We start from the raw sequence: 26,945 nt of genomic DNA, 5'->3' as shown, positions 1-26,945 counted from the left end.
CCTGTTTATTTTTGCTTTTGTTGCTTGTGTTTTTTGGGTGTAATATCTAGAAAAATCATTACCAAGACCAGTATCAAATACCATTATAATTCAGTGTTTTTTCCTACATGTTTTACAGTTTCAGGGAATTCATTTAGGTCTTTAATCCATTTTGACTAAATTTTTATGTACGGTGTAAGATAAGGGTCCACTTTCATCTTTGGAATGTGAATATCCAGTTTTTCCAGCACCAACTGTTGAAGAGACAATTCTTTCTCCATTGTGTAGTCCTGGTACCCTTGTCAAAAATTAGTTGACTCTACATTCATAGGTTTATTTCTGAGATTCTGTTCTGTTTCATTGGTCTATGTGTCTGTTTTTATGCCAGAAGCAAATTGTTTTAATATAATTTGAAATCAGGAACTGCAATGTCTTCAGCTTTGTTCTTTCTTATGATTGTTTTGGCGATTAGGTGCTTTCTGTGGTTCCACAAGAATTTTAGGATTGTTTTTTCCTATTTCTGTGAAAAATGCCAATGGAATTTTGACAGGAATTGTATTGAATTTATAGATTGCTTTGGGAAGTATGGAAATTTTAACAATAATCTTCCAATCTACGAACATGGAATATTTTTCCATTTATTTGCATCTTTAATTTATTTGATCAGTGTTATAGTCTTCAGCGAGCAGGCATCTTTTACCTCCTGGGTATTATTTCTAATTATATTATTCTTTCCGATGCTATTGTAAATGAGATAGCTTTTTTTTTTTTTTTTTTGAGATGGAGTTTCCCTCTTGTCACCCAGGCTGGAGTGCAGTGACGTGATCTCGGCTCACCGCACCCTCCATCTCTCCCAGGCTCAAGCAATCCTCCTGCCTCAGCTTTCCAAGTAGCTGGGATTACAGCCTGCGCCACCACACCCAGTTGATTTTTTTGTATTTTTTGTAGAGACAGGGTTTCACCATGTTGGCCAGGCTGGTCTCAAACTCCTGACCTCAGGTGATCCGCCTGCTTCGGCCTCCCAAAGTTCTGGGATTACAGGTGTTAACCACCATACCTGACCTCTTAATCTCTTTTTTGAATAGTTTGTTGTTAATGTATAGACAGAAAACTGATTTGTGTATGTTGATTTCTGTATCCCAGAACTTGACTAAATGAACACATTTCTTGATGGAGTCTTGGGTTTTTCAACATACAAGATTATGCCATTGCAAACAAAGATAATTTCATTTCTTCCTTTATGATTTAGGTGTCTTTTACTTTTTTTTTTTGAGACACTCTTGCTCTATTGCCCAGGCTGGAGTGCAATGGTGCAATCTCAGCTCACTGCAACCTCCACCTCTTGGGCTCAAGTGATTCTCCTGCCTCAGCCTCCCAAATAAGCTGGGATTACAGGCATGCATCACCATGCCCGGCGAATTTTTGTATTTTTTAGTAGAGACAGGGTTTCATGTTGGCCAGGCTAGTCTCCAACTCTTGACCTCAAGTGATCTGCCCACCTCAGCCTCCCAAAGTGCTGGGAATCAGAGCCATGAGCCACCACTCCTGGCTGCCTTTATTTCTTTTTCTTGGCCTAACTGTTATGGCTAGAACTTACCATATTTAATGGAAGTGGCAAGGGTCTTCTTCCTGATCTTAGAGGAAAACCTTTCAGCTTTTCACCATTAAGTATGATGTTAGCTGTGGCCTCGTCACACATAGCCTTTATTATGTTGTGGCATACTGCTTCTATACCTTATTTGTTGAGAATTTTCATCGTGAAAGGATGTTACATTTTGTCAAATGCCTTTTTTGCATCTTTTAAGATGATCTTACGGTTTTTATCTTTCATTCTGTTGATTTGGTGTAGCTCAGTTAACAATTTGCATATGTTGAACCATTTTTACATTCAGAGGAAAAATCTCACTTGATCATGGTGTACGCTCCTTTTAATGTGCTATTCAATTCAGTTTGCTAGTATTTTGTTGAGGATTTTTGCATCTGTTCATCAAGGATATTGGTCTGTAACTTTATTTTCTTATAATGTCCTTATCTGGCTTTGGTCAAGGGTAATGCTGGCCTCATAAAATGAATCTGGGAAGTGTTCTCTCCTGCTCAGTTTTTTGCAAGTTTGAGAAGGGTTGGTGGTAATTCGTCTTTAGATGTTCAGAGGAATTTGCCCACGAAGCTGTCTGCTCTTGGGCTTTTATTTGTTGGGAGGTTTTCACTTAATGATTCAATCTCCTCACTCATTATGGGTCTGTTCAGACTTTCTGTTTCTTCATGATGTGGTCCTGATAGGTTGTATGTTTTAGGAATTTATCCATTTCTTCTAGTTTGTTCAATTTTTTGGCATATATTTACTCAGAGTCGTCTTTTATGATCTTATTATTTCTATGGTATCAGTTGTAATGTCTCCTCCTTCATTTATTTTGACTTTTTTTTTCTCTTGGTTAGTCCAACTAAAGGTCTGTCAATTTTGTTTACCTTTTCAAAAACCAACTCTCAGTTTTGCTGACCTTTTCTGTTGTATTCCTGGCCTCTATTTCATTTATTTTTGCTCTGATCTTTATTATTTCATTCCTTCTGTTTAAGCCTCTGGCATCCACTATTTCCAGGTAGTTTCCCACCCATTAAAAAAAAAAAAAAAAAATCCCAGGAAATTTTTACTGCGAGAATGAAAAATCACTATGTAATTTCACTACATAGTTTCTTCTATGGGCTATGTATTGCGCGAGATATAAATAGATTTCTAAAAGACTAAGAGCGAGTTCCTGACTTCAGGGAATGACCTGCAAGAATCATGCAGATCACTGCATACCATGTGATAACAGCTTAAGAGGTGGGTACAAAGTGCTCTAAGGGGAAACAACTGTCTGTAGGAGTCAAAGCACATACAAATAACAAAAGGAGCACTAGAGCTCAATATTGTGGGATGAGGGGGAGCTGAGCATGTTTGGTGGGAAGGAAGAAATAAGAAAAGAGGTGTTACAGGGAAGAAAAATTAAAAGTACCTGCCATTTTTACAGAAGAGTGAATTGCTTAGCTGGCTGGAAAACATGGGTAGCAGCAAAAATAAAGGCTTGAAAAGCAGTTTGGGATCTTTTAAAAGGTCTTGTGTACTGGATCTCATACTCTCACAAATACTGTCTTCTGCTGTTGTCATAAAACACTTGTTGACCTTTATTGCCTTCGTATTTTTATTAATTGGTTAAATAATCTTTTTCTTAATTATTACTTAGCATCTGGAGTGATAATCTATCTTCCTCACCTGAATTTGTTTTGAATGGTTTCAGCTTATTATCCAGTTATAGCGGTACTCAAAGAATGATACACCGTAATTTAGGATATCCAAATTCGCATATCATAGATTTCAAATTTTGGTTATAACTGGTTATTAATTTTTCCCCTTTGCTGCTGGTGTCAAATGGAAGTATCACGAGTACAAGGAATACGTTATTCAACATTTCTTAGGTGTTGAGTATGCTGCAGTATGTTTTGAGTGTTCAAGTATGAGCCAACTTCTGGGCTGGGTATTTTACATCCATTAGGTCACTTAATCCTCAAAACACCATTGCACAGTGCTTACCACTACCACCTACATCTAATACATGTGAGGTTACATCAGTAGCCCAAATCCTAGAACACCTAGATTGATTCTAGAGTTCAGACACTTAACACGGTATAATGCCTCTCTTCTAAAGACCTTAACATATACCCTGATAACAACAAAAATTCATGGTTAGTTTTCTCATTATTGTTAATCTTTCAAAATGTTTAGTACTCACTTTATAGAAACTCTATTCAAATCCAAGTTTACTTTCAGAATTAGTCCAGTTGTGTTTTTTATCATTTCTTCCCCATCTACATGTATCCCAAACGTATCATTACTGTATCATTTCAGATAATCACATCTTGGTTTCTCAATATTTTCATATCTTTTACTGATTGTCACCACTTTAACAGTCATCACATACATCTTTATTCTCAATGAATGGCAATACCAGCAAGGCCCTTCCCTCATTCTTAGCCTGCACATGTAAAAGATAAAGAAATCTTAAGATTCTCCCTATTTAATCTGTGCTCTTCATTTCAACTGCCATTGCCTGAGTTCAAGCTCTCATTATTCCATACCTGGATTGTGGCTATATCAGTACCATGACAGCAATTATGTCTTTTCATATTCCTGTGTCCTGTTACCTAGCACAGACCACACACAAACATTTCCAGGATGAAGAAATGATACCAAAATTTTGCTGTTTTATATTCAGATATCCTTTTTAGTGTTCAAGTTCTAATTACTTTTCAAATTTTAAGAGTTTTGTTTTAATCTGTCCTTAACATGGCAAATTTATACTATTTATATACAATCTTAAAAGTACAAAGGAAAGAAACTAATCAAAACAATCACTGTTCTGTAACCCCAAACAATACAGCATAGAAGTTTTCAAAGTCAATCAATTCCCTACCAAATAATAAAGAAAATATTATACCAATATGAAACAAGGAGATGCTCAAGTTTATGATAGACAGGCTGCTTATTGATTTCACTGATTTTGGACTTGGGAAAAGCAGTGTTCTATGGCCAGACAAAACAAGATTTCAAGAAATCCCCAATTTATCTGTAAGCTACCTTGCTGTAAATCCTGGGTTTATTAAGACATAAAATATGTTTTCCGGCTGGGCGCGGTGGCTCCTGCCTGTAATCCCAGCACTTTGGGAGGCCGAGGCAGGAAGACTGCTTGAGCCCAGGAGTTCAAGACCAGCCTGGGCAACACAGTGAAACCTTGTCTCTGAGATAAAACAAAACAAAAATTACTTAAACATATATGTATTTTTTCCCAATGAAATGATTAACTGAATTTAGCTCAAAAGCTAGTAGCTGAAAAACTCAACCTCAACATCCCTAAAGTAAAGGCACGTGATCTCAAAAACTAAGGTACTTTTCTGCCCAAATTGATATCAAAAGAAAACATAGTCTCATTAACTTACAAAATAAATTTAGGTCACCTACTTATAAACAGGAACTGAAATGAATGGAAGAGTTCAAGCAGTATAACCTTTGACTGCTTCATAGCCCATTTCATGTGTGACAATTCTGAGGGGTTAGGATGAGGAAGATTCTGTTATTAACCATTTTACTCCTGGAGACACTGCTCTCTCAAATTGGGCTGAAAGTAGATCATCACCTTGAGCTTTCCTTTAATCTTTATCAGAAACAGTTCAATGTTCCTGGAATATGGATAGCACTGAGAAGCAGATTTCTCCTCGATTTCCATATTACATACTTTGGCTATTTCAGCAAGAATCTTAGAGATACGGAGATTGAATACCTATAAGTAGATATCAAATTATCCATAAGTCCTTTGTAGCAGTAATTTTAACAGAGTAGATCCTAACATTAAACTCTTTTTAGATAAACCATAGACAAACGTTTCTGTCTAATCTGAATTAATTCTTCCCTAACAACTCCATCTTTTATTTTGTTCTTCTAAGCACTAGTTCCTATCAAATATTAAAACATATTATTTATAAAAGACAGTGCCTGCATTTTTAAAACTCAGAGAGGCCTTATTAAAGAAATGTTAAACGTTGGAAAAATATCAGCTAAACAAAATGTATTGTTTTCAGACTGTCCTGTAACCCTTTCTGTAATTATTTACTAACATCCTAAGAAATCTGGTATATCCCAAACCATAAAAAGCCTATGAAATATTTGGTACACAACAGGCCCTAAATATACCCTTACAGAGTGAAATAAAGAGGAAACTTCAAAACAAAACAAAGAGTCATAAATTGGCTTCTACTAAACCGATCTAGTTAAACTTATACATCAACAATAAGTTTTCCCTACCTAAAACATAATGATATGCCCTATATTATCAAATCACACTGCTAAATTAAAACTTTAATATGTAATCTGAATCACTTCACAACTCCACTGAATACAAATATATACTAACCTTATGAGAAAAACTACCTTTAAATAGATTTCTGTACAAATTATCAAAGAGAGATGTGCAGATCGTATTTTTAAAGCATTGTTATTTTCACTCACAAAATATGATCATATTCAGGCAAAAATCAAGTGTTAACCTGGGTATTGAAAAAGGAGACTTTGAATATCATTAAATTTTGATTTAATATCATTTGCTATTCAGAAGAATGAAAGTGAAAGTAGTATACATCAAGACTCCTGAGGTTCTTGATTAATCCTTCAACAACAAGAAGGCCACAATGGTCAAAGGAACAAAGACTTTAAGGAAAGATAACTTACTGAATTGGCCCCTCTCCCCATAATCCCTGTAAAACAAATGCCAGCTCAACATCCAATATGACACTAACTTCTCAAGACTGCTGACAAATAACAACTCTATGCTAACTAACTCAGAAGATATGACTAGCCTAAGCTGATTTGCAAACCCAGGAAAATGAAACAGAAAGACAACTTACAACTCATGTTCCATCATCAACATGTATTATTATAAGAGAGACAGTGGAGTGTACTGTGAATAACATTATGAATCTAAACTACTAACTATAGCAATCAGGCTGGGATCCTACAGGCTGAAAACACAATCCTTGAAAAGACATTTGTCTATCTTACAAAACCTTTGACAATATGGGTATTCATGATGGCCTAGACCCAAGAGATGCCTTTCAAAGCTATTATTTGAAATTAAAGCCCATTTTAAAAACATCAGAAAATCAGAATTATATTCATATAAAACTTCATGAAGTCTCACTACAATTTAATTGTCAAATCATGTCCAAAGGAAGCAGTTTACCAATCTAATCTGTTCATGTATTTAACAGCACGACTAGTATCATCAACAGCTAGACCTTGTCAATATTTATCAAGTCTACTACTCTGGCAGATCCTATAGAACAATTTCTAACAACTTGAAATTGATAACTAGGCAAATTTAATGACAAAATTATTACTGACTCATCAAAATATAACACTTTTTACTTATATAAATCAGTTAACTCTATTCATAATCATTTATAACACATCTCCATGGATTCAAACAAGAAAACCTGACCAGCCAAATAAACAATTTGATGGTCTAAATATAACTTCAATGTCCTTTCATGTCTGTAGTTTTATGAATGCATGAGAAACTTAAAGTCTTAAATAATTTAATCTTTTATCCTTCATACAAGACTAAACTCCTTCAAGAACAGGATTATTTTTCTTATGTGTAATCACAAAAACCATAGAGTGCCTGCTCTATCAGGTGTCACACATTTGTCACCTTTACTCCTCCAAACAATCCTATGAAGTGAACCTTATAACTTCATAGACAAAGAAACAGATTCTAAAAAGGAAGCGTATGCTCAAAGCCAATGTGATCATCTCAATTATTTTTTGGCAAATATTTATTTCAGTCCCCTTCTCATTGTAAATGAAGTGACTTGGTATCACTAATGCAGGGTTTCTCAACCTCAGCACTACTGATATTTGGGGCCAGATAATTCTTTGTTGGGGGACTGGAGGTGCACGGAGGCTGACTGCCCTGTGCATTACAGGATGTTTAACAGTATCCCTGGACTCTACCCACTAGATGCCAATAGTACCCCCTCTCCCAAGTTTAGACACCAAAAGTATCTCTAGCCACTGTCAAATGTCCCCACAGGTAAAACTGCCACCAGCTGAGAATCACTGGGCTAATGGAAAGCAACAAGAGCAGACGCCTTATACATGCTTATGCAGTTTGGCTTGGATCTTGCATTCCAGTGGCCTGCCATAATAGCATGCCCTAAGCAGCCACTGCCCGCTTTAGCCTGGGTCCAAGAGGAACATAAATGGAGAAGATCTAAACCCACCCACAGTTAGCCTCAATCAAGCTAGGCTCCACCTTAATCAGCAGACCCTCAGCCAACATACAGACCCATGAGCACAGAAATAAATGATTATTATTTTTAAGCCACCCAGTTTTAGAGTGTTTTATCATGGAGCATTGTGGTGGCAACTGTTGACAAATACAGCCAACAAGAGGATAAGCCAGAATTCAAAACCTAGGCCTGTCTAAAAAACCTACTGTCTTTACTATATCAAAGAGTTTTTTCAAAAGAATTAAATATTCTTACCCAGGATGTGCTTGGTACACAGTAGAGGTGCAATAGAAGTCTGCTTTATTAATAAATATTAATTCTGTAAAAATTTTAATACATTTTCAGTGGCCTATTCATATTAGCCTCTCATTCTCACATCATGAGGCCAAACTTCAAAAACGTTGCAAAGGGCTACAGACTATAGCACTGCTTCATTTCTCAGATCTTGAGTCTGAGACTTTGTTCTCGTATCAGTTTCAGAGCTCTGCACTGCTAAGTCCAAAACACATCTCTAACAACACTGACTTCTCTAAGTAAGGTGCTATGTGCAAATGCAAAAGATAACAGGTTTAAAGAAAAAGAAAAGTTTAACAATATTTGAAAGAATGAGTTTCATACAAATATGCGCAACAAATACTTATTGTGCATACACCATTTACCAGACACTATTCTAAGCACTGGAAATACGGCACTGAAAGAGAAAAAGATTCCTGCCCTCATAGAGCTTACATTCTTGTGACACATAGCATAAATATGTTTTCCAACTGCTTCACTCATATTAACTCTTTAGTCTTCATAATCTTGTGAGAGGTTTAATATCTCCATTACAGAAATGAGAAAACTGAACACCAGGGATGAAAAGTAATTTGCTTAAAGTCACAAAACATCATCACTTCCCGGCCTTTTGGTTAAGATCAAGTGTAGTACCAAAGTCACAAAACAAGCAGCAAAACTAGCTAGAAGTCTGAATCTGAGTTCCTACTTTTGACCACAGCATGACACTGCCCCTGCGCTAACTCTCTAACCTCACATCTTACAACACTTCCCAAGCACATTCCTGCCTGAGTCAGCTGTACTTGCTGTTCACTCTGCCTGGAATATTTTTCTCCCAGATGGTTTTCATGCCTTCCTCCCATCATTCTGTTCCTGTCTTTCCATTCCCATCATATTGTAAGAGATTTCTTCCCTGATCACCCTTAAAAATGAATACCTCCTTCCATACACAGTCACTATTCATCTGTCTACCCCACTTTATGTTTCTCCATAACACTGATTACAGCTATAGATTCATTTGTGTACTGTTTGTCTTTGCCACTGAAATGTCCACTCCACGAGACCAGTGACACTGTTTAATTCATCACTTCACCACTTACCATTTCAGGCCTCCTGAAACGATGCCTGGCAAAATGACCAGGTACCTGTCAGCCTGGCTGACCCTGTCCCCACTCCAAAAAAAAAAAAATTAGAGGAGTGATTCTCATACTTCGGCATGCATCAGAATTATCTACAGGGCTTAACAGGCAGATTGCTAGGCCTTGCCCTTACCCCAGAGTTTCTGATTCAATAAGTATGGAAAGGGGCTTGAACATTTACAGTTCCCAGAAAGCGTAGATACTATGGTCCAAGGACTGTGTTTTGAGAATCACCGATCAAGACAAATGCCATGCTCCAACACACCTGTCGGTAATAGTAGTTCACCGTGGCAAGAAGTCACAACTGGAGGAAGGAAAGGAACATAGTGAACAGGTGCCCTCTAGACTCAAGTCCTGACTTAGAAGACTGTATGAAACCCATGTCTTTTAAAGAATGCATAAATACCCCTTCCTTGAATAGGATTTCTTTTTTTAAGAGATGGAACCAGACAGATTACATTATATTCTCTATCAAGGTCTTGTGGTCTTACATATTCTATGTTAATGCCCACTGCAGAAACATTATCCCTTAACGTTTAAATAAGCAAAACAGACAGTTGCTATCCTTTTCAGGATAGTGAAAAACCTAACAGCAGTAGACCCCAATTGGAACAGCTGCCCAAATCACAATTTCCCATCTCTAGGAATAATTCTAATACCTAGGGTAGGCTCACAGTGGTCCTGTCTAGGTAATGGCAGGTAACCTCACTTCCCCAGTCAGAAAGGCCCAAAACACATTCACTCTTCTAAGAATCTGAATTTTAAAGATAAAGTTTGGGAGGCACCAATGCCAAGTTACGTCAGCAAGGCTCTCAACCGAGAAGCTCCACAAACTCCTGCTGCTCAAGTTCTCAGATGCCCTGATTCCTAGCCTAACATGGCACTTTGTTTTCCAGCTATTCCTTTAATCCTCTGTGTTACTGAATATATTATTTTCCAACCAACTCCTCTTTTCCTACATTATCCAAGATTATTTGTGTATTTGCAACCAAAAATACCTATAAAACCAGAGTAAATGTATATAACCTTTAAAAAAAAGTATCAGATCAATTTTTGCAAATTGTAATATAACTGTAAAATATCAAAGCTTTTTCCTATTGATTCAACTTAAGACACTTCTCATCTACAGACTAGTATTCTGTCCATATAACTAATGAATCATAGAGCACAACATCATATTTTTGACATTATAATAATTCCTTTTTTCATCTGCTTTCATAAAAGACCTCTGAAACTTAGCAAAAAGCCATCATCTTTTCTTGGTTTATTCAACAAGTATTGTTACCTATTATTTGCCAATATTATGAGGGATACAGTGAATAACAAAGACAAGGTTCTTATTTTATGTACACCTTATATTCTTCCGGGGAGACAGAGAGAGGGAAAATAAACCAGAAAAATGCCCGATTATAAGTGCTGTTGCAAAGACAGTGAGTAGCTAGACAGATGGCTTTTAAATATAAAGGTCAGGGGAAGCCTCTCTGAAGTGACATTTGAGCTAAATTCTTAATGACAAGAAGCAGCCAGCCAGTAGAGATCAGAGCACAACATAAAGGTCCCTAAGACTGGGAACAGACTTGACTTCTTCTAAAAGCCAGAAGACAGCCAAATGTGACTACAGTGTGGTAAAGAAGAGGGAAAATCATTTAAGATGAGGCCAGAGAACTAGAATGGACCGTATCATACAGGGCTTTGTAACAAAAAGCAAAGAATCTGGATTTATTTAGAAATTAACAGATATAGGACAAGGAGGCTATTCACAACAAGATGCTTATAGAGAATAGTTCAACAATGGACTAAGATGGGGGGAAATCAGATTACAATCAGTGGTTTCAACAAAAATTTTAGAGCTGAAAGGAACCTTATAGTCCAACATCTTCATTTTACAGAAAGAATGCTGTGGCCCAAGCTGTGGCTTCTTGAAGGTCAGATTAAAGATGAGCAATGTTGTGCTTGGTGCTCTGTGACAGGCCAAAGTGCTTTCCAAAATTCCTCATCCAGTTTTGAAACCCAAGAGTCTATACCATGTGCATTTCCAAAGTGACATAGCAGCAATCAAATGGAAACATATTTAGAGAGAAATTTTTTAAATTATCATGCCAAATTATTCACACTTCAGTTGATGACTGCATTTTTTTAAAGTGGCTAATAATGCTTAAGTATTTACCACCAAATATATCTCTTCCCAAAATATGTGAAGCAGAACAAAATTGAATAAAACAACAAAATATACTTACATCTGGGTATTCTTTTACAGGCACATAAAGTTTCTCTTGTAACTGAACAATAGGTCCCACAGCATCAGGCAATTCTGCACTCCTTTTCTCTGTACTGCCATTTAATGTGTCATTGTACATGTCTTTCCGTACTCTGCTAATTTCTGTTAAAAGTAAAAATTTTAAATGTGTTAGACAAAAAAAATATTCTTGCTAGTCCAGAGGAAAAAAGAGAGGGCAGGGGAGGGTTTCATTGATAAAGCGTTAAAACTCAAATAAAGAGCTCCTGGCCTATTCTATCATTCTCTGGATTAAGCCCATGTTTAACAGGACTATAGCCTTAATTAATTTCTACTGCAAACCAATTTTTGTACAAATCAAATAACATACATTATCAAATTAACTTCAAAGCCCGAGCTCCTTCCTAACCGGTATAATATGGAGTTGTTAGTTTATCTAATTTTTCCACGTCTAAACGAGGCCAGTCATTCCAAATGATAGCTTCAGTAAACAACTGTAAGAATGCCTGTCAGACAAAACTAATAGCAAAGCCTCTTTTGTACTTCAGAACTAATTTGTCCGAAGGATATTTAAACTGGACCACTTCGATTATTTTTAGATATCTTTGGAATATCCAAACAGAGATGTTCAAAAGAGAACAGACTGCAAGTTCAGCAGAAGTCTGAGTTTCATACACAAATCTAATGGTTAAAGCTATCAGAAGAGATGTCTTAGAGCAAGTAACGGGAGAAAGAAGGACGGAATGCACTTGAGAAAAAGGAAGGGGTAAGGAAAAGAAGATCCAAACCAAGAAGAAATGGAGGTAGGCAGGAGAACTAGAGAAGAGAGGTGTTATAGAAGCTAAGAAATGACAGATTCAAGGACAGGTGATCAACAGTATCGAATACTACCAAAGAATGTAAGATAAACAGCAAAAGATGGTACCTTGGATTTGACCACTAAGCCACTGGTGATCAGAGAAGTTTCAAGGGAAAGATGGTAACAGATCAAACTACACTGGGTTAATGATTGAAATATTAAATATAAAAAAGGAAGTAGCAATACCTAAAATCAATGACCTGTTTTTAAAGACCTGTATTACTGTTCTTGGATATACATATAATTTTTTTTAAAAGTAGGAGAATTCTATTTTAATGAGCCGAGTCCCATAAAGAAAATGGATCTTTTCAAAAATTATTAAGCTTCTAGTATGCACCAGAAGACAGGCTCCTGTCCATTGGAACATACTGCCTAATAAGGGTTGTCATTATTAAGGTTAGCCAGATGCAGATATAATGTCTCTCTATCCTATAGACTGTGTCCTCCTTGGGAGAAAGGCTTGCATCCATTAGTATTTAAAACTAAAATGTATTTTTTAAATGTATTTTGTATGCTTTCCAAACATGGGGAAGTTCAATAATATGAAGGCACTCTTTAATTTTTCTAACTAGTTATTTAAATCAGTTTCGGTTAAATAAAATCCAACACAGCAAAAAGGCAGGATCAAAGGTACTCTTACTCAGTTATAAAATCTTAATCAATTAAAAAAGGCACTGTAATACATTTTCTGCTTCAGTGATACCAATATTCATATTACAAATTTTCTCTCTTAAATAACAATTTGCTTGTCAAAGCTTACCAAATGCTTTTCTCTGAATAGCAAATAAAATCAACAAAAATCTAGAGATTACCTTGGATTTGACTACATGATAAGGGCAGAATTTTATTATTTCCTAAGGTTCTTTTTCTACTTCTGGCTTCATAATTAAATCTTTCCTAATAATGTCCAGTATCAAAATTGGTGTTTGTCTTAAATTAGCATATGACAGCAATTCTCAAATCAAGTTTTCAACAACCAAGTAATAATTTAAACAAAAATGCTCATTTACATCATTTACATAATTACAGCAAGTAATTAACCAAGGGGCATTAGAAAAATTTAATCTAATTAAAATCACACATACATCCTTTAGCCAGGTCTCTGGACTAAAAAAGCACTTTCCACATAATTATCATTTAACTATCTTCTTCAGAAACTACCTATTCTTACTACATAGCACCACACCAATATCAAAGCCTGAGAATAACAGCATGAAAGAAAACTACAGATAAAATTTGCTTAAAAATATAGATGCAAACATCTGAAATAAATAGAAAAAGAAAAATGCACTAAGACATAGTAGAATTTATACCCTTAGTGCAAGAATAGTTCAATATTGAAAAATCTACTATTATAAGTAACCATAGTAACATAATAAATCTAAGGAAGAAAAAATACTGATTTTCCAGGTAAACAAATTTATCAAACTTAGAAAAAAAAACAAAAGAATCTATTGCAAGTTATCAGAAAATTCGGATAAAATGACTAGATTAAAAAATTAAATAAACATGCCAGGCGCAGTGGCTCATGCCTGTAATCCCAGCACTTTGGGAGGCCAAGGCAGGCAGATCACTTGAGGTCAGGAGTTCAAGACCAGCCTAGCCAACATAGTGAAACCCCATCTCTACTAAAAATACAAAAATTAGCTGGGCATGGTGGCAGATGCCTGTAATCCCAGCTACTCAGGAGGCTGAGGCAGGAGAATCGCTTTTTCTCAGGAGGTGGAGGTTTCAGTGAGCCGAGATGGTGCCATTGCACTCCAGCCTGGGCAACAAGAGCAAAAAACTGTCTAAAAAAATAAAAATAAAATGTATAAAACCAACAGTCCTCCTATATAAGCATCTATCTAGTTAGATGATACAATCCATTTACCACTTAAGTTGTATTTTTATAAATACTTATGTGATTCCTTGATTAATAACACAAAGTTCCACGAGATTCTGTTACAATCCATTTACCACTTAAGTTGTATTTTTATAAATACCTATGTGATTCCTTGATTAATAACACAAAGTTCCATGAGATTCTGTGTCCGCAGGTCCTTGAACAGTGCCTGGAACACAGCTGGCCCTCAATAAATACTTGGTAGGAGTAAACAAAGGCAAGAAAGAGCTAGGTTTCTGGAGCATTTAAGTTAAACAAGTCATGGTTCCAGCTCTCGAAGAACTTATTCTAATAAGGAAGACAGATAAGAAGTCTTTCTACCATGATTTTTTTCAGTCTCTAAGATATATCACTCAATTTCATAACAGAACACAAATTAATGTATAAGATAGTAATGATGGGAATGAGAAGGTGACTAAGACATAGTTCCAGTCCTCAAGGACTTTACAATCTTATTCGCTGTTGAGTTTGGCGAACTATGTACTACCTTTAAAAACAGGGGAAAAAAGCAGAAAATCATCAGCACTTCCTGGTGTTATTCGGAACACTCGAGTCAGAACAAGTTCTGATTCCAGTTCTAACAGTAACCGTGATTTTAGACAAGTCTCTTTCTTACAACCTCTCTGTGTCTGTGCTTCATATACTTACTCAATGAATGAACTGAATCCACTGGTTTCCAATCTTAGTATGCAAGAGCCCCATTTATTCTTTTTCTCCACAATCCTGTTTTTAAAAGTTTTGTCTTTAAAACTTTCCATTTGTAAGTCGTGGCAATCAGAGTTTCTGGGAATGTTATCCTAGCAGGAGGATACAATTATAGCCAAACTACTATGGAAACATGCAACGAGTACGGGTTTGGGAAATGCTTTAGTCCTTTTGTAAGTAATAGCTTCACAGGTGTTCTCATGAAACATAGGAATGCTTCATAACTAATATGTTGTACACACTATTTTGCTGTATCAAACATTACAACACTCAAATGCCCCACCACCAACCGCACTACCTTCAACAACCCGCAGCAGTTGTTCAGAGAACTAAAAGTTCAGAATCGTTTGCTTAATCACACGTAGTACAAAAACTCTCCCAACATGAACCCCAGGCATGTATTTTCTATCTAAACATCCCCAATATCAAGAGAAATTTTTAGACATCTCTAAAGATCTTAAATATTATAAATTTGTTTTAATAAACCAAAATCTGCTCTCCTAAAATTTCTACCATTGGCCACAACTCAGCAGCCCCACAAACATTTGAAAAATTCTAAAATATCTAAGTGTCCTCTTCCCTAAACCAATGACATGGTTTTATACCCTCCCACTTGTTTAGATGCACTCTGATTTGTCTAGGTCCCTTTTAATATGCAAAACCCTATACTGTACACAACATTCCACAACGATCAATGGGTAAGCCAACCGAGGCTATCAAATTCTAGTCCCAAACCCTGCCCCGTCCATAATCACTGTTTAAGAGTTGATGATGTTTAAGAATATCTTTACTTCCTTAGCAAACACAGCACACTGCTGACATTTTGCTAATGGTGTTAAGACAAGTCTCTACCATTCCATAATTCCACAACTGTTTGTTTAGACACCAACAGAAGATTTCAATTTTTTTACTGGTTATTTTCTGCTACACATATCCCTTCAGCAGACTGATATTAATCTATCAGCTGATATTCTTTAAGGATGAATAGTCTCCGAGTCAAGAATCCAACTGCAATTTTATAGAGCACAGATTTCTTTGGCCCAGATCCCAAAATATAGGCACATCTTTATCTACTACTTGATGAAATCCCAAGCTACAATGGGACCAGAACCTCCTTCTGGAGCCACCAGTTTAAATAGGAAATAATCTGTTTAGGAATCTACAGGTTATGCCATCAAGTTTAGAATATACATTTTTCAGCTTTCGGGAGTATTTGCCTTTACAGCATTTAGGCTCCTCCCATTTTCTACAATTCTTTGAATTTTTTTTTTTTTTTTCGAATTTCACTATGCTGAAAACTATTTTTTGTTTAGGCCTGAAAACCTGTTACTACTTACTGCCTCGTCACATTTCTCTGCTTTAATTATCTTGATTTTTTTTTTATTTTCCAAACTAAGGCTCAACTGTCAGTTAATTCTGCTCCGATGTCACTGCACAGTTCTGTTTTATGTGACCTTTATTCCTTTCTCTTTCCCCTTAATTCACCCAACTATGGATTTCACTAAGAGGTTTTAAAGTCATTCTTATGTCTCATGTTTCAACAGCCTCAGCTCATGTTTGTCTTTGGCTTTTCCATTACCACTACTCTTTTACTGTATCCAAATTATTGTACGTGCACTCTGCTACTTTTGTACACATCCTTTTAATATCTGAATTACTGGGCTGGGCGTGGTGGATCACGCCTGTAATCCCAGCAATTTGGGAGGCCGAGGTAGGCAGATCACTTGAAGTCAGGAGTTCAAGACCAGCCTGGCCTACATGGCGAAACCCCATCTCTACTAAAAATACAAAAATTAGCCAGGTGTGGTGGCGGGCACCTGTCATCCCAGCTACTCAGGAGGCTGAGGCAGGAGAATTGCTTAAACTCGGGAGACAGAGGCTGCAGTAAGCTGAGATCGTGCCACTGCACTACAGTCTGGGTGACACGGTGAGACTCCATCTCAAAAAAAAAATACATATATATATATATATATATACACACACACACACACACACACGTATTTAAGTTATATATGTTATACATATATGTTATACATATATATGTTAAATCCAATTACATATATATGAATTATTGGATTTAACTAACAGATCAATCACTCTGGAATATAGAACACTGGAATTAAGGACAACAGGAAAAACTGTTAAGAGAACAAAAAAAAATGGGGTGAGAAATCTAAATTACAGCATTGAGCAGTCATTTCATAAAATATATAAATACATAGCTAAGGCTGTGTATAAAATCAATACTGCAATGTTGGAAAGCCAAAGAATCAAATACAGCTCTACATTACTTTCTGGTTTAGAAATTTTTCAGCAAATTTAAACTAAGAAAATCAAAATTAGGAAATGAAACATGAAAACTATTTACTAACTCAATCATAAGCAACAAAATATTAATGTAAAGTAAAATTCAAAGCCAAAATGCACCAAAGAATTACTTTCAGGATTTGTAAAAAAAAAAAACAGTTTTAAAACACTGAAGAAAAACTCACATAAAATGCATCTTATACTTAGTGTTGTGGTAGCTGATTCAATTGCTCAACGTGCAATGCTGATGTTATAGACATATATATTTTTTCACTGGGTATCTGCTGTTTCTTTGTACATTTGAATCCATCAACAAAATCTGCCTTATCATTGTACTAGAGCAGGAGCTAATAAAGGAATGAAAAGGTCATTGTGTCGTTTGACCATAACTGTGCTTTTTGACATTTTCCATTAACTTATGGAAAATCTTAGTTGTCAGTAAAACGACAAGTATATATAAACACATACATAATTTGATACACATAAAATACATTTTATGAGGTAAGTTAAAATGACTGCTTTCATCTGAAGCTTAAATAGGCTCCAGTGTTTCCACACTGTCTGCAATCCCTACCTCTTGCTAGACATTAAAGTAGCACACTAACACAAACAGCAAAGTAAGATTTAGTTATTTTAGGTCTTAATAACAAATTACTCATTTTTATTTAGATAATACTCATTAAATCTTAAAACAATAATATTAGTAATCTATTTAAAACTGAAGAACTGCCACTTCATAAAGAGGTGGCTGGTACGTAACCTTATGAATTTAGGGTTAACAACAATCTCTTCTGTAAAAAGAAATAAATTTTTATTAAGGCTTGACTAAATACAGAGAAAGTTTTAAAGTTATTTTTGAGCTGAGAACAACCCATGGAATTTAACTTCACTGTGCTCTTTTTAAGAGGCCAAGTTCACAAGGTACAGACAGCAACTAGATTAAAAAGCAAGTTACTAGAGTATGTATTATTTATTTATTTATTTATTTTTGAGATGGAGTTTCACTCTTTTCACCAAGGCTGGAGTGCAATGGCACAATCTTAGCTCACTGCAACCTCCGCCTCCTGGGTTCAAGCGATTCTCCTGCCTCAGCCTCCCCAAGTAGCTGGGATTACAGGTGCCCGCCACCATGGTCAGCTAATTTTTGTATTTTTTTTTTTTTTTTTTAGTAGACACGGGGTTTCACCATGTCGGCCAGGCTGGTCTAGAACTCCTGACCTCAGGTGATCCACCCGCCTCGGCCTCACAAAGTGCTGGGATTACAGGCGTGAGCCGCTGCGCCTGGCCTAGAGTACAGACTATTAAGTGAAATATGTTTGCTTACTCTAACAACCAAATAAATCTGATTTAATTTCAAAGCAACTGCTTTCAAACTGGCAAGAAAAAAAACCCAAGCTATCAGTAATTCTCTAGATGGAACCTTATTCCAGGGGTTAAACTGTACTCTGTACTTCACAATCCTAAGTCCAAAAACAAAAACTACAAAATTAAATTAATCATAACTCCTCTTTGTACTACCAAAACTAACAATTGTCCACAATTGGCGATAAATTTCACATGCAAAAATACAAAACAGCAAAAACATTGTAACAATGTTAATCAATTTCCCTGATTGCTCTCAGCAGCAGTTCTGTATTACAGAAGTACCTAACAGTAAGTTGCACACGTTCCTGGGGTTATAGAAAAGAACCTCTACCATATGATCAAATTTATATTTAAGTATACTTTTTTTGGTAGACACAACAAAGTCAAAAAAGATACAACTATTAACAGTAATTGTCTCTGGGAGATGAATTTACAAGGACTATTTAGCTTTCATGTTATTATATAAATTTTTCTTACAATAATCACCTATTAGGAGAGTAGAAAGCAGAAAGCTTACATCAAAACACTGCAAGCATGGGACTGCCTATATAAAAACAGTAGCATAATAAAGATGTTATAATTCATTGCCTCCCAACTCTAAAAATAAAGCAATCTAGTTATTTTTTACATGACTCAACTGGTCTTCGCCAGAATCTGAAGGAGGATATACTACAATACCCTTTTTACTGTCCCCTCAAAATAAAAAAAAAAAACAACTAATGCTCAGTGATTAAAGAATTAACAAATATCGTTATGTCCTCAATCATACATACAGGGAAGCTACAAAAGTCAGCTCATAAAGGCAGAGTAGAATTATAGATGCCAGAGGCTGGGAAGGATGGATGAGTAGAAGAGATGAAGAGAAGTATGTTAATAGGTACAAACATATAATTAGATAAAGGTATGAATTCTACTGTTCAACAGCAGATTAGAGTGACTACAGTTAACTAATACATTGTATATTTCAAAGTAGCTAGAAGAGAGAACTTGAATTATCGCCAACACACAGAAATAATAAATACTCAATGTGATGGAGACCTCAAATACTCTTGACTTAATCATTACACATTCTATGTATGTAGCAAAAAAAAAAAAAAAAACACATGCACCTCATAAATATGTAAAATATGTATCAATAAAAATAAACAAAAGGTAAATCAGAAAAACAAAAGAAACTGGACCAAGTCATAGCTAGTCTAACCAGCTTTACTTAGAGTTTCATAGAGGATTTCCTGGCATAAGAAACTCTTAAAATTCATTTTAAGAAACGGTAATTAGACAATGGAAATAAAATGGAACAAGCCACCTTTTGATGTATTGCTGGCTGTACTATAATAAGTGTAGACCAGTATGTTCACTGTTTTAATAGTGTGTGAAAAAAAGTCTTTTTAGCCCTTTTCTTTCACTCCATTTTAACAGAACACAGTTCTGTGGATGAACTCCAGGTCTAGGTTCCTAAAGTGACATCCTGAATGAATAAACGGATACTGCCGGTAGACACAGAAAGTAAAATAGGTCACTGAAAAGAACAGAACAGAGCGGGGGACTTGGTGGGGAGGGCCTTCATTCACTTTTGAAAAACCAGTTACTTAATTGGATAGGCAGCCTTTCTCATTTAAACTGACTTTTGTTTTAACTTACCAAAAAGGAGTTTACTTTTAAACCTGTTCAGTTTTACACGTTAATATGTAACTATTATTTATTTAATAGAAAATGTGGTCTTCTGGTCATGTCGTTTCTTAGGATACTCAGGGGAAGCCAGTCCCCATCTATATATAATATTCACTGTATTAAAATGTAAATTTAAATCTAACGGCGAACTAGTTAAGTAACATTTTAATGAATATCCGAAGAAGATGCAACAGCAAGCTGGTTTGATATCATCAGAATCCAGGTAAAAAGAAATACCTGAGAATCCAGCAATTATTATTAACAACTCTTTTCCCAATCCTTTAATATTTCTGAAAGAATAAAAATAAACTCTTAGCAATGGAAACGAGTACCCAAGATAACAGGGATAGAAGAAAATGTACTCTTACGAGTCTCTGAATTTTGAATTATCTCAATGTATTAACTTTTCAGAAACTTTTCTTAAAAGTTTTTACTTATATAGTGATAGTAATGAATTACAACCCATAAGAAAAGATTGATATAAATAACTGAATAAATAAATACAAGCGGGAAAGGGGATAGATCTTCCTAAAAGAATTTTAATTAGTAACAATCAATGCAAACAAAAATCATTCAATGAATGCTAAATTAGTGAGCAAAAATATGAAAGGATAGCTGTACGGTTTCAGAGTATCTCCCCTGTAAGGCATTTATTAATTACTAAGGAAAAAAGGAGAAACTACAGTGGAGAAATCTGACAGACATCGCCTTAACCAACTACTCAAAGTTAATATCACCAGTATTAAGACATGTACCCCACAACAGCCGGGCTCGGTGGCTCACGCCTGTAATCCCAGCACTTCGGGAGGCCGAGGTGGACGGATCACGAGGTCAGGAGATCGAGACCATCCTGGCTAACACAGTGAAACCCCGTCTCTACTAAAAACACAAAAAATTAGCTGGGCGTGGTGGCGGGCGCCTGTAGTCCCAGCTACTCAGAAGGCTGAGGCAGGAGAATGGCATGAACCCAGGAGGCGGAGCCTGGAGTGAGCCGAGATGGCGCCCCTGCACTCCAGCCTGGGTAACGGAGCAAGACTCCATCTAAAAAAAAAAAGACATATACTCCACAGCATGATCCACTGAGACGGGCACAACAGCACTTGTGTGTGATTATTTTGCCAAAAATGGTCCTCATTATAACCATGAGAACACATCAAACAAACCCAAATTCAAGAACATTTTTATAAAATAACTAGCATTCTTCAAAAGTGTCAAGCTCATGAAAGAATGTGAAATGGCCACAGATTGGAGGAAATGAAACAGACATCCCTACTAAATACAATGTGGAATCCTGGACCAGAAAAACCAACTGAGTAGGAAAACAGGTAAAATTTGAGTAAGATTTGCAGATTAGTGATAGCACTGTTATCAATACTCATTTCCTGCTTCCCATAACTATACTATGATTATATGAGTTAACATCCACATTATTTTTTTCCACTGTTATGTAAATCTAAATTTATTTCAAAATAAAGAATTAAAATTTAAAAAGTGAGCCTGGGCAACATGGCAAACCCCATCTCTACAAAAATTAACCAGGTGTGGTGGTGCGCCTGTAGTCCCAGCTACTCAAGACTGAGGTGGGAAGATCGCTTGAGCCCAGGAAGTAGAGGCTGCAGTGGTCCATGATCACTCCGCTGCACTCGCCTGGGTGACAGAGCAGGACCCTATCTCAAAAATAATAATAATAATAATTAAAAAGTGTTTGCTTTGGACTTTGGGGTTATTCTAATGAGGGAAGGGGAGAAATAACTGTGACAAAGTATGAAAGCTGTGAAAAAAGATAAAACTGAGGGGAAAAAAAAATCACTCAAAATAATATCTTCTACAGTTTAAATAATGTTGTTAAAATTTTAATTATACACATTTGCTTTCTTCAAATAAGCAATCATTACTAATCATCCAAAATATATGTTAAATATAAGTGCTTAATATATTTGTTACTCTCCTCCAAAACAAATATCCACAGATAAAAGATCTGTTAACCTCAACTACAGATGACTTTCCTTGCAAAAGCTTTGTAAACTTTATCTATACATTTTAATGAGATTTTCTTTAATATACTGCTTTAAAAGAAAACACACACACTTTGAACCTTCCCTAAAGAAGGTGGAGAAAGATTACAATCCAAAACAATGACCTTTCTATAAAAAGCCTATCCTCCTAATACATGTGGTAAGGCAAAAACACTGGCCTTGAGTTTACACAACCTGGATTTTACTCCTGTTTCGCCGGCATGATTAAGCTGAGCTGTGTGCCTTCGAACTGAACCTTCTGGGTCTCATTTTCTTCATCTGCAAAATGAGCACGTTAGACCACATCACATTTATGGCTTCTATCTGCCCTAAAATGCATCTCCTTATCTTCTTACAGAGAATTCCATTTTGTGCTCCTTCTGTACTGACCCCCTACAGGCAAGGGCTGTATAAACTCAATGACTGGTTGAGAACTCCAGGCGAGACAATCCTACTCCTGCCAGAACTACATATTCTAAAATTTAAACTACCACTGGCCACCAGAATTTACTTTAAATTACATCCTTGTAAAACACCAAAACCTCATGTAATTAGATTCCTCCACACTTGTTCTTGAAGAAGTGGGGAAAGGTCTGTACCTATGTATTTCGCCCTCTTGAAGTTCCAAATCCCTCAGGGCTTTAAAAGGAATTTGGTAATTCAGAGTGAAAATGAAACAGATGCCCCAAAAATTCTGAAGGAGTTATGTCTGTGTAGGAGGTGGGGGTAAACCGCTTTTTCCTAGGTAATAATTTATTTGTTTTTTAATTAACCTTTTCGATTGTATTCAAAATTTCACCTAAGTTCAATACAGAAAGAACCTAAGGTTTATAATCATGTAGCATAGGTTTACCTCAGTATCATCTTAATTCCATAAACAAAGCAAATACATGTCTGTCACTTTATGACATTTTTAGGAAAGAAAATACATGTCAAAAGACATTCACAGGTGTTGCAAGAGAATTCTCTCATACTATGAAAAAGCCAAGAGGAGTTGTTGTTGTTGTTGTTGTTTTGAGATGGAGTCTCGCACTGTTGCCCAGGCTGGAATGTAGTGGCACAATGTTGTCTCACTGCAACCTCTGCCTCCCGGATTCAAGCCATTATCTGCCTCAGTCTCCCAAGTAGCTGGGAATACAGGCACCCGCCACCACGCCAACTAATTTTTGTATTTTTAGTAGAGACAGGGTTTCACCATCTTGGCCAGGTGGTCTTGAACTCCTGACCTCGTAATCCACCCGCCTTGGCCTCCCAAAGTGCTGGAATTACAGGCGTGAGCCACCATACCCGGTGAAGAGTTTTTTAAAGGCTTAAGAAACAACCTACTATACACAATATTCCAAAAGGACCTGCAACAAGCACTGACACTGAATTCGAAAAATAAAACTTCAGCAAAAATATCTTGGTCTGTAACAAGAGCAACATATTACACAGTGCCTTCAAATGTCAAAGTAATTGGTATTGAAAACATTATTTTAATATGGTAAGCAATATGATCTCCTTTAATTAAACCACAGTTGGTTTACTTCACAAAGATTCAGAAAATCTAAGTCATGTCATGCTACTGGCAAATATACATTTATTACTTTTTTACTGCCTCTTCAAATGTACATTCTACCATATAACAACATTCTTGGAAAGCAAACAATCAGTTTTTCAATGCAGAATACAGCACTCTGTGTTGAGATTATAAAAGTATAACTGATTAGAATAGAAGCTAAATACTATATTTTAAAAATATATATTACTAATACAATCCAACAAAAACCCTAGTAATGGACATTCCAGACCAACCCTCCACACTGATATCCTATCACCAACTCCCTTCTCAACCTATCTGATACATTCAAGACCAAACTCCTAAGCCTTCCCCAAAATCTGTTCCTCCTGATCTCGGGCAATGACACAATGTCAAGTCCCTTCTCACACTTCATATTCCATCCACTAGCAAATACTGTGCACTCAACTTTCAGACTATATCCCCAATTTCACTTCACCACCACAAGCCCTAACATTACAGCTCTAACCACAATCATTTCCTACCTAATCCTAACCTAATCGGTCTACCTGCTTCCACCACTACTTTGGTCAGTCTATTCTTTATTCTTTGGAGTTAGCCCGCTGAAATCCAAGTGAGATGTCACTCTCTGTTCAAACTTTTTGGTTTCAGGACTCCACTCTCTAAAAATTAACTGGAGGAGCCCAAAGAGATCCCTGTTCATGAAAGTTATGTCTAATAAAACTTACCATACTAGAAATTAAAACTAAAAATGTTTAAATTTTTTCATTTTAAAATACTAATAAACTTATTACATATTAACCAAAAATGCACATTTTACAGAAAATAACCTATTTTCCAACTAAATAAATTACTGAAAAAGTCAGTTTTATACTTTCGCAATCTTTTAAATGTCTGTTTTAATAAAGACAGCTAGATTCTCTCTTCTCTTGAATTCAATCTGCTGCAATATCACACAGCACACAATCTCTGGAAAACTCCACTGTACATTCGTATGTAAATGGTGGTGAAAATGGCAAATAACATCTTATTATCACAAAGATAGTCTGATTTCACAGATTCCCTAAAAGGATGCCCAGAACCACTGCTCTAATGATTTCCCATCTCAGTTGATATAAAAGCCCAGGTCCTTACAAAGATAAATAATAGACTACAGCATCCACACAGGCTCCCCTTGCCCTCACCTTTTTTGCCCTTCTGACCTAATCTCCTTAACCAACCTAACCTCCGTCCCTGGCTACAGTCCACACAAGGAATTGTTAGTCCTGCCCTCAAGGTTTTGCACTAACTCTTTCACTGCCTTGGAAAGCTATTCCCCAGAGAGCAGTACGGCTCACACGAACACCTCCTTCAGATTTCTGCTCCAGTTTTTCAAGGAGTCCAACCTTGATCTTCCTATTTTTAAATGGCAACTTGCCTCAATCCATAGGAACACCCCAGATCCCCTTTACCCTTCAATTTATTTCTATAATTCATATTTCCTAATATGTTACTGTACTTGTTTATTGATTATTGCCTGTTGACATTAGAATGTTAACTGAGAGTGCAGATAGCTTTGTTTTTGCCTTTTGCTATATTTGTAACATCTACATCCTTGGAGAAAAAACACCTTTTGAACAAATATTAGGACTATTAGCACAAAAACATGGAAAGCTACAAAAACATTTCTTGTAACTTTACTCAAGCATCAATATGGTATCTGCTTGACAATTTTAGCTAGCTTACTCCTCTTCCCTTTAAAGTAATATAAATGCACAGTGCTCTTATGCAAATGGCTTGGTCTCTTTATTCTGGACTTTAGAAGTTTAGAACACTTTGCTAATAACATATGTTCATCACATCAATGCTAAATTCTTCCAGTGTATCTTACATCACATGAGAAAATAAAATGTACAGGCATCTAAATATGTGATTAGTCTTGGCTTTAAGAAAAAAACCAAGCCAATAAGGAAAAGGCTGCTCCTGCCAGGATTGCACGAAAGGACTGCAATCATCCACTCCTGAGCTTTATCATAAACCCTATATTCATAGCCTGCACAGTCCTAATTAACCCTGTACTCAAAGCATATTTAGTAAAAATATATTCAGAACATAAAATAAAAGCTTTTTAATTTCCTAAAAGTAAAAACTTAACAAAATTGAACTGACCTGAATAAAGTATAACTTGTTTTAAAAAAAAAACTGTCTTATCAATGATACAATATAATGATTTTTTTCATATATGCATTCAACAACTATGTATTTTACACCTACTATGTACCAGGCACTGGCCAAGGCCCTAGGAATATAGTCATGTGCAAATACAGACATGGTCCCAGTTCTATAACAAACTAAATGAACAAAAACTACAGTTGAAGCAGAGTAGCAAAATATGACCTCTTAAAAGAAACCTCTAAACATACTTCATAACACAAAGAATAATTTTACTTTTATTGAGTTTCTACATGTCATCATATAACTTAAACTAAGGAAGTTATGCCAATATTAAAAGCATTATGTTGGATTCTACAGTCATTCAGTCTATATGGCTAGGAGATACAAATCCAGAACTCAGAGCAACGAAGTCTAATGTCTTTCCACATAAAAAGCCTCCCCAAGAACTCTGTAGTGGAAGTCAGCATTTTATTCCAGTATTATCAGGTAGATTCCCTTACAGGTAAGTAATATTTTCACCTTCATTTCACAGTTAGGAAAGAGAGATTTGGGGATTAAGTACTTTCACCAAAGACCACATAAAGATGAAAATCTAGCTGACTCCAAAAGCTGTATTCTTTTATTCATACCATTTGGCCTCTCCAGCACTATTGCTCCATCCCCAAAGTTAAATTTGGTTGCTGCTAGAGTGAGTGATCATGACAGTGGGAAAAGCAGTGATGACAGATGGTAAGAGCTAGATAGAGAAGAGGGAAAAGATGGGACAGTGAGTAGAAATTAGAACTATGAATAAAGAAAAGAACAAAAAAGTAGAGACATATACAATGGGGGGGAAGGAAATGGTATATTAAAATTAAAAGTGGAATGAAAATCAGACAAGACATTCTCATTTAAGCTTTTCGCCATCCATATTTACTCATCCATGAGGACTTCTAAGATTATTCTAGGCCAGGCACACTAGCTCACGTCTATAATTCCAGCACTTTGGGAGGCCAAGGCAGGCAGATCACTTGAGATCAG

At 36.1% G+C, this 26,945-nt stretch overlaps 1 protein-coding gene across 8 annotated transcripts in view; it reads right to left on the bottom strand.

Moving 5' to 3' along the window:
• Positions 1-26,945, bottom strand: part of QKI (QKI, KH domain containing RNA binding) — a 165,553-nt gene that overhangs the window by 113,917 nt on the left and 24,691 nt on the right. For all 8 annotated transcript variants that reach the window (XM_054558421.2, XM_002817559.6, XM_054558422.2 and 5 more), the window contains exon 2: positions 11,447-11,589. In XM_054558421.2, coding sequence (XP_054414396.1) covers positions 11,447-11,589 — 143 coding nt within the window. The remainder of the gene's footprint in view (positions 1-11,446; positions 11,590-26,945) is intronic.

This window comes from Pongo abelii, chromosome 5 (genome assembly GCF_028885655.2).
Source record: "Pongo abelii isolate AG06213 chromosome 5, NHGRI_mPonAbe1-v2.0_pri, whole genome shotgun sequence".
Taxonomy (NCBI): Eukaryota; Metazoa; Chordata; class Mammalia; order Primates; family Hominidae; genus Pongo; species Pongo abelii.
This window is presented reverse-complemented; position numbering and strand designations above follow the sequence as displayed.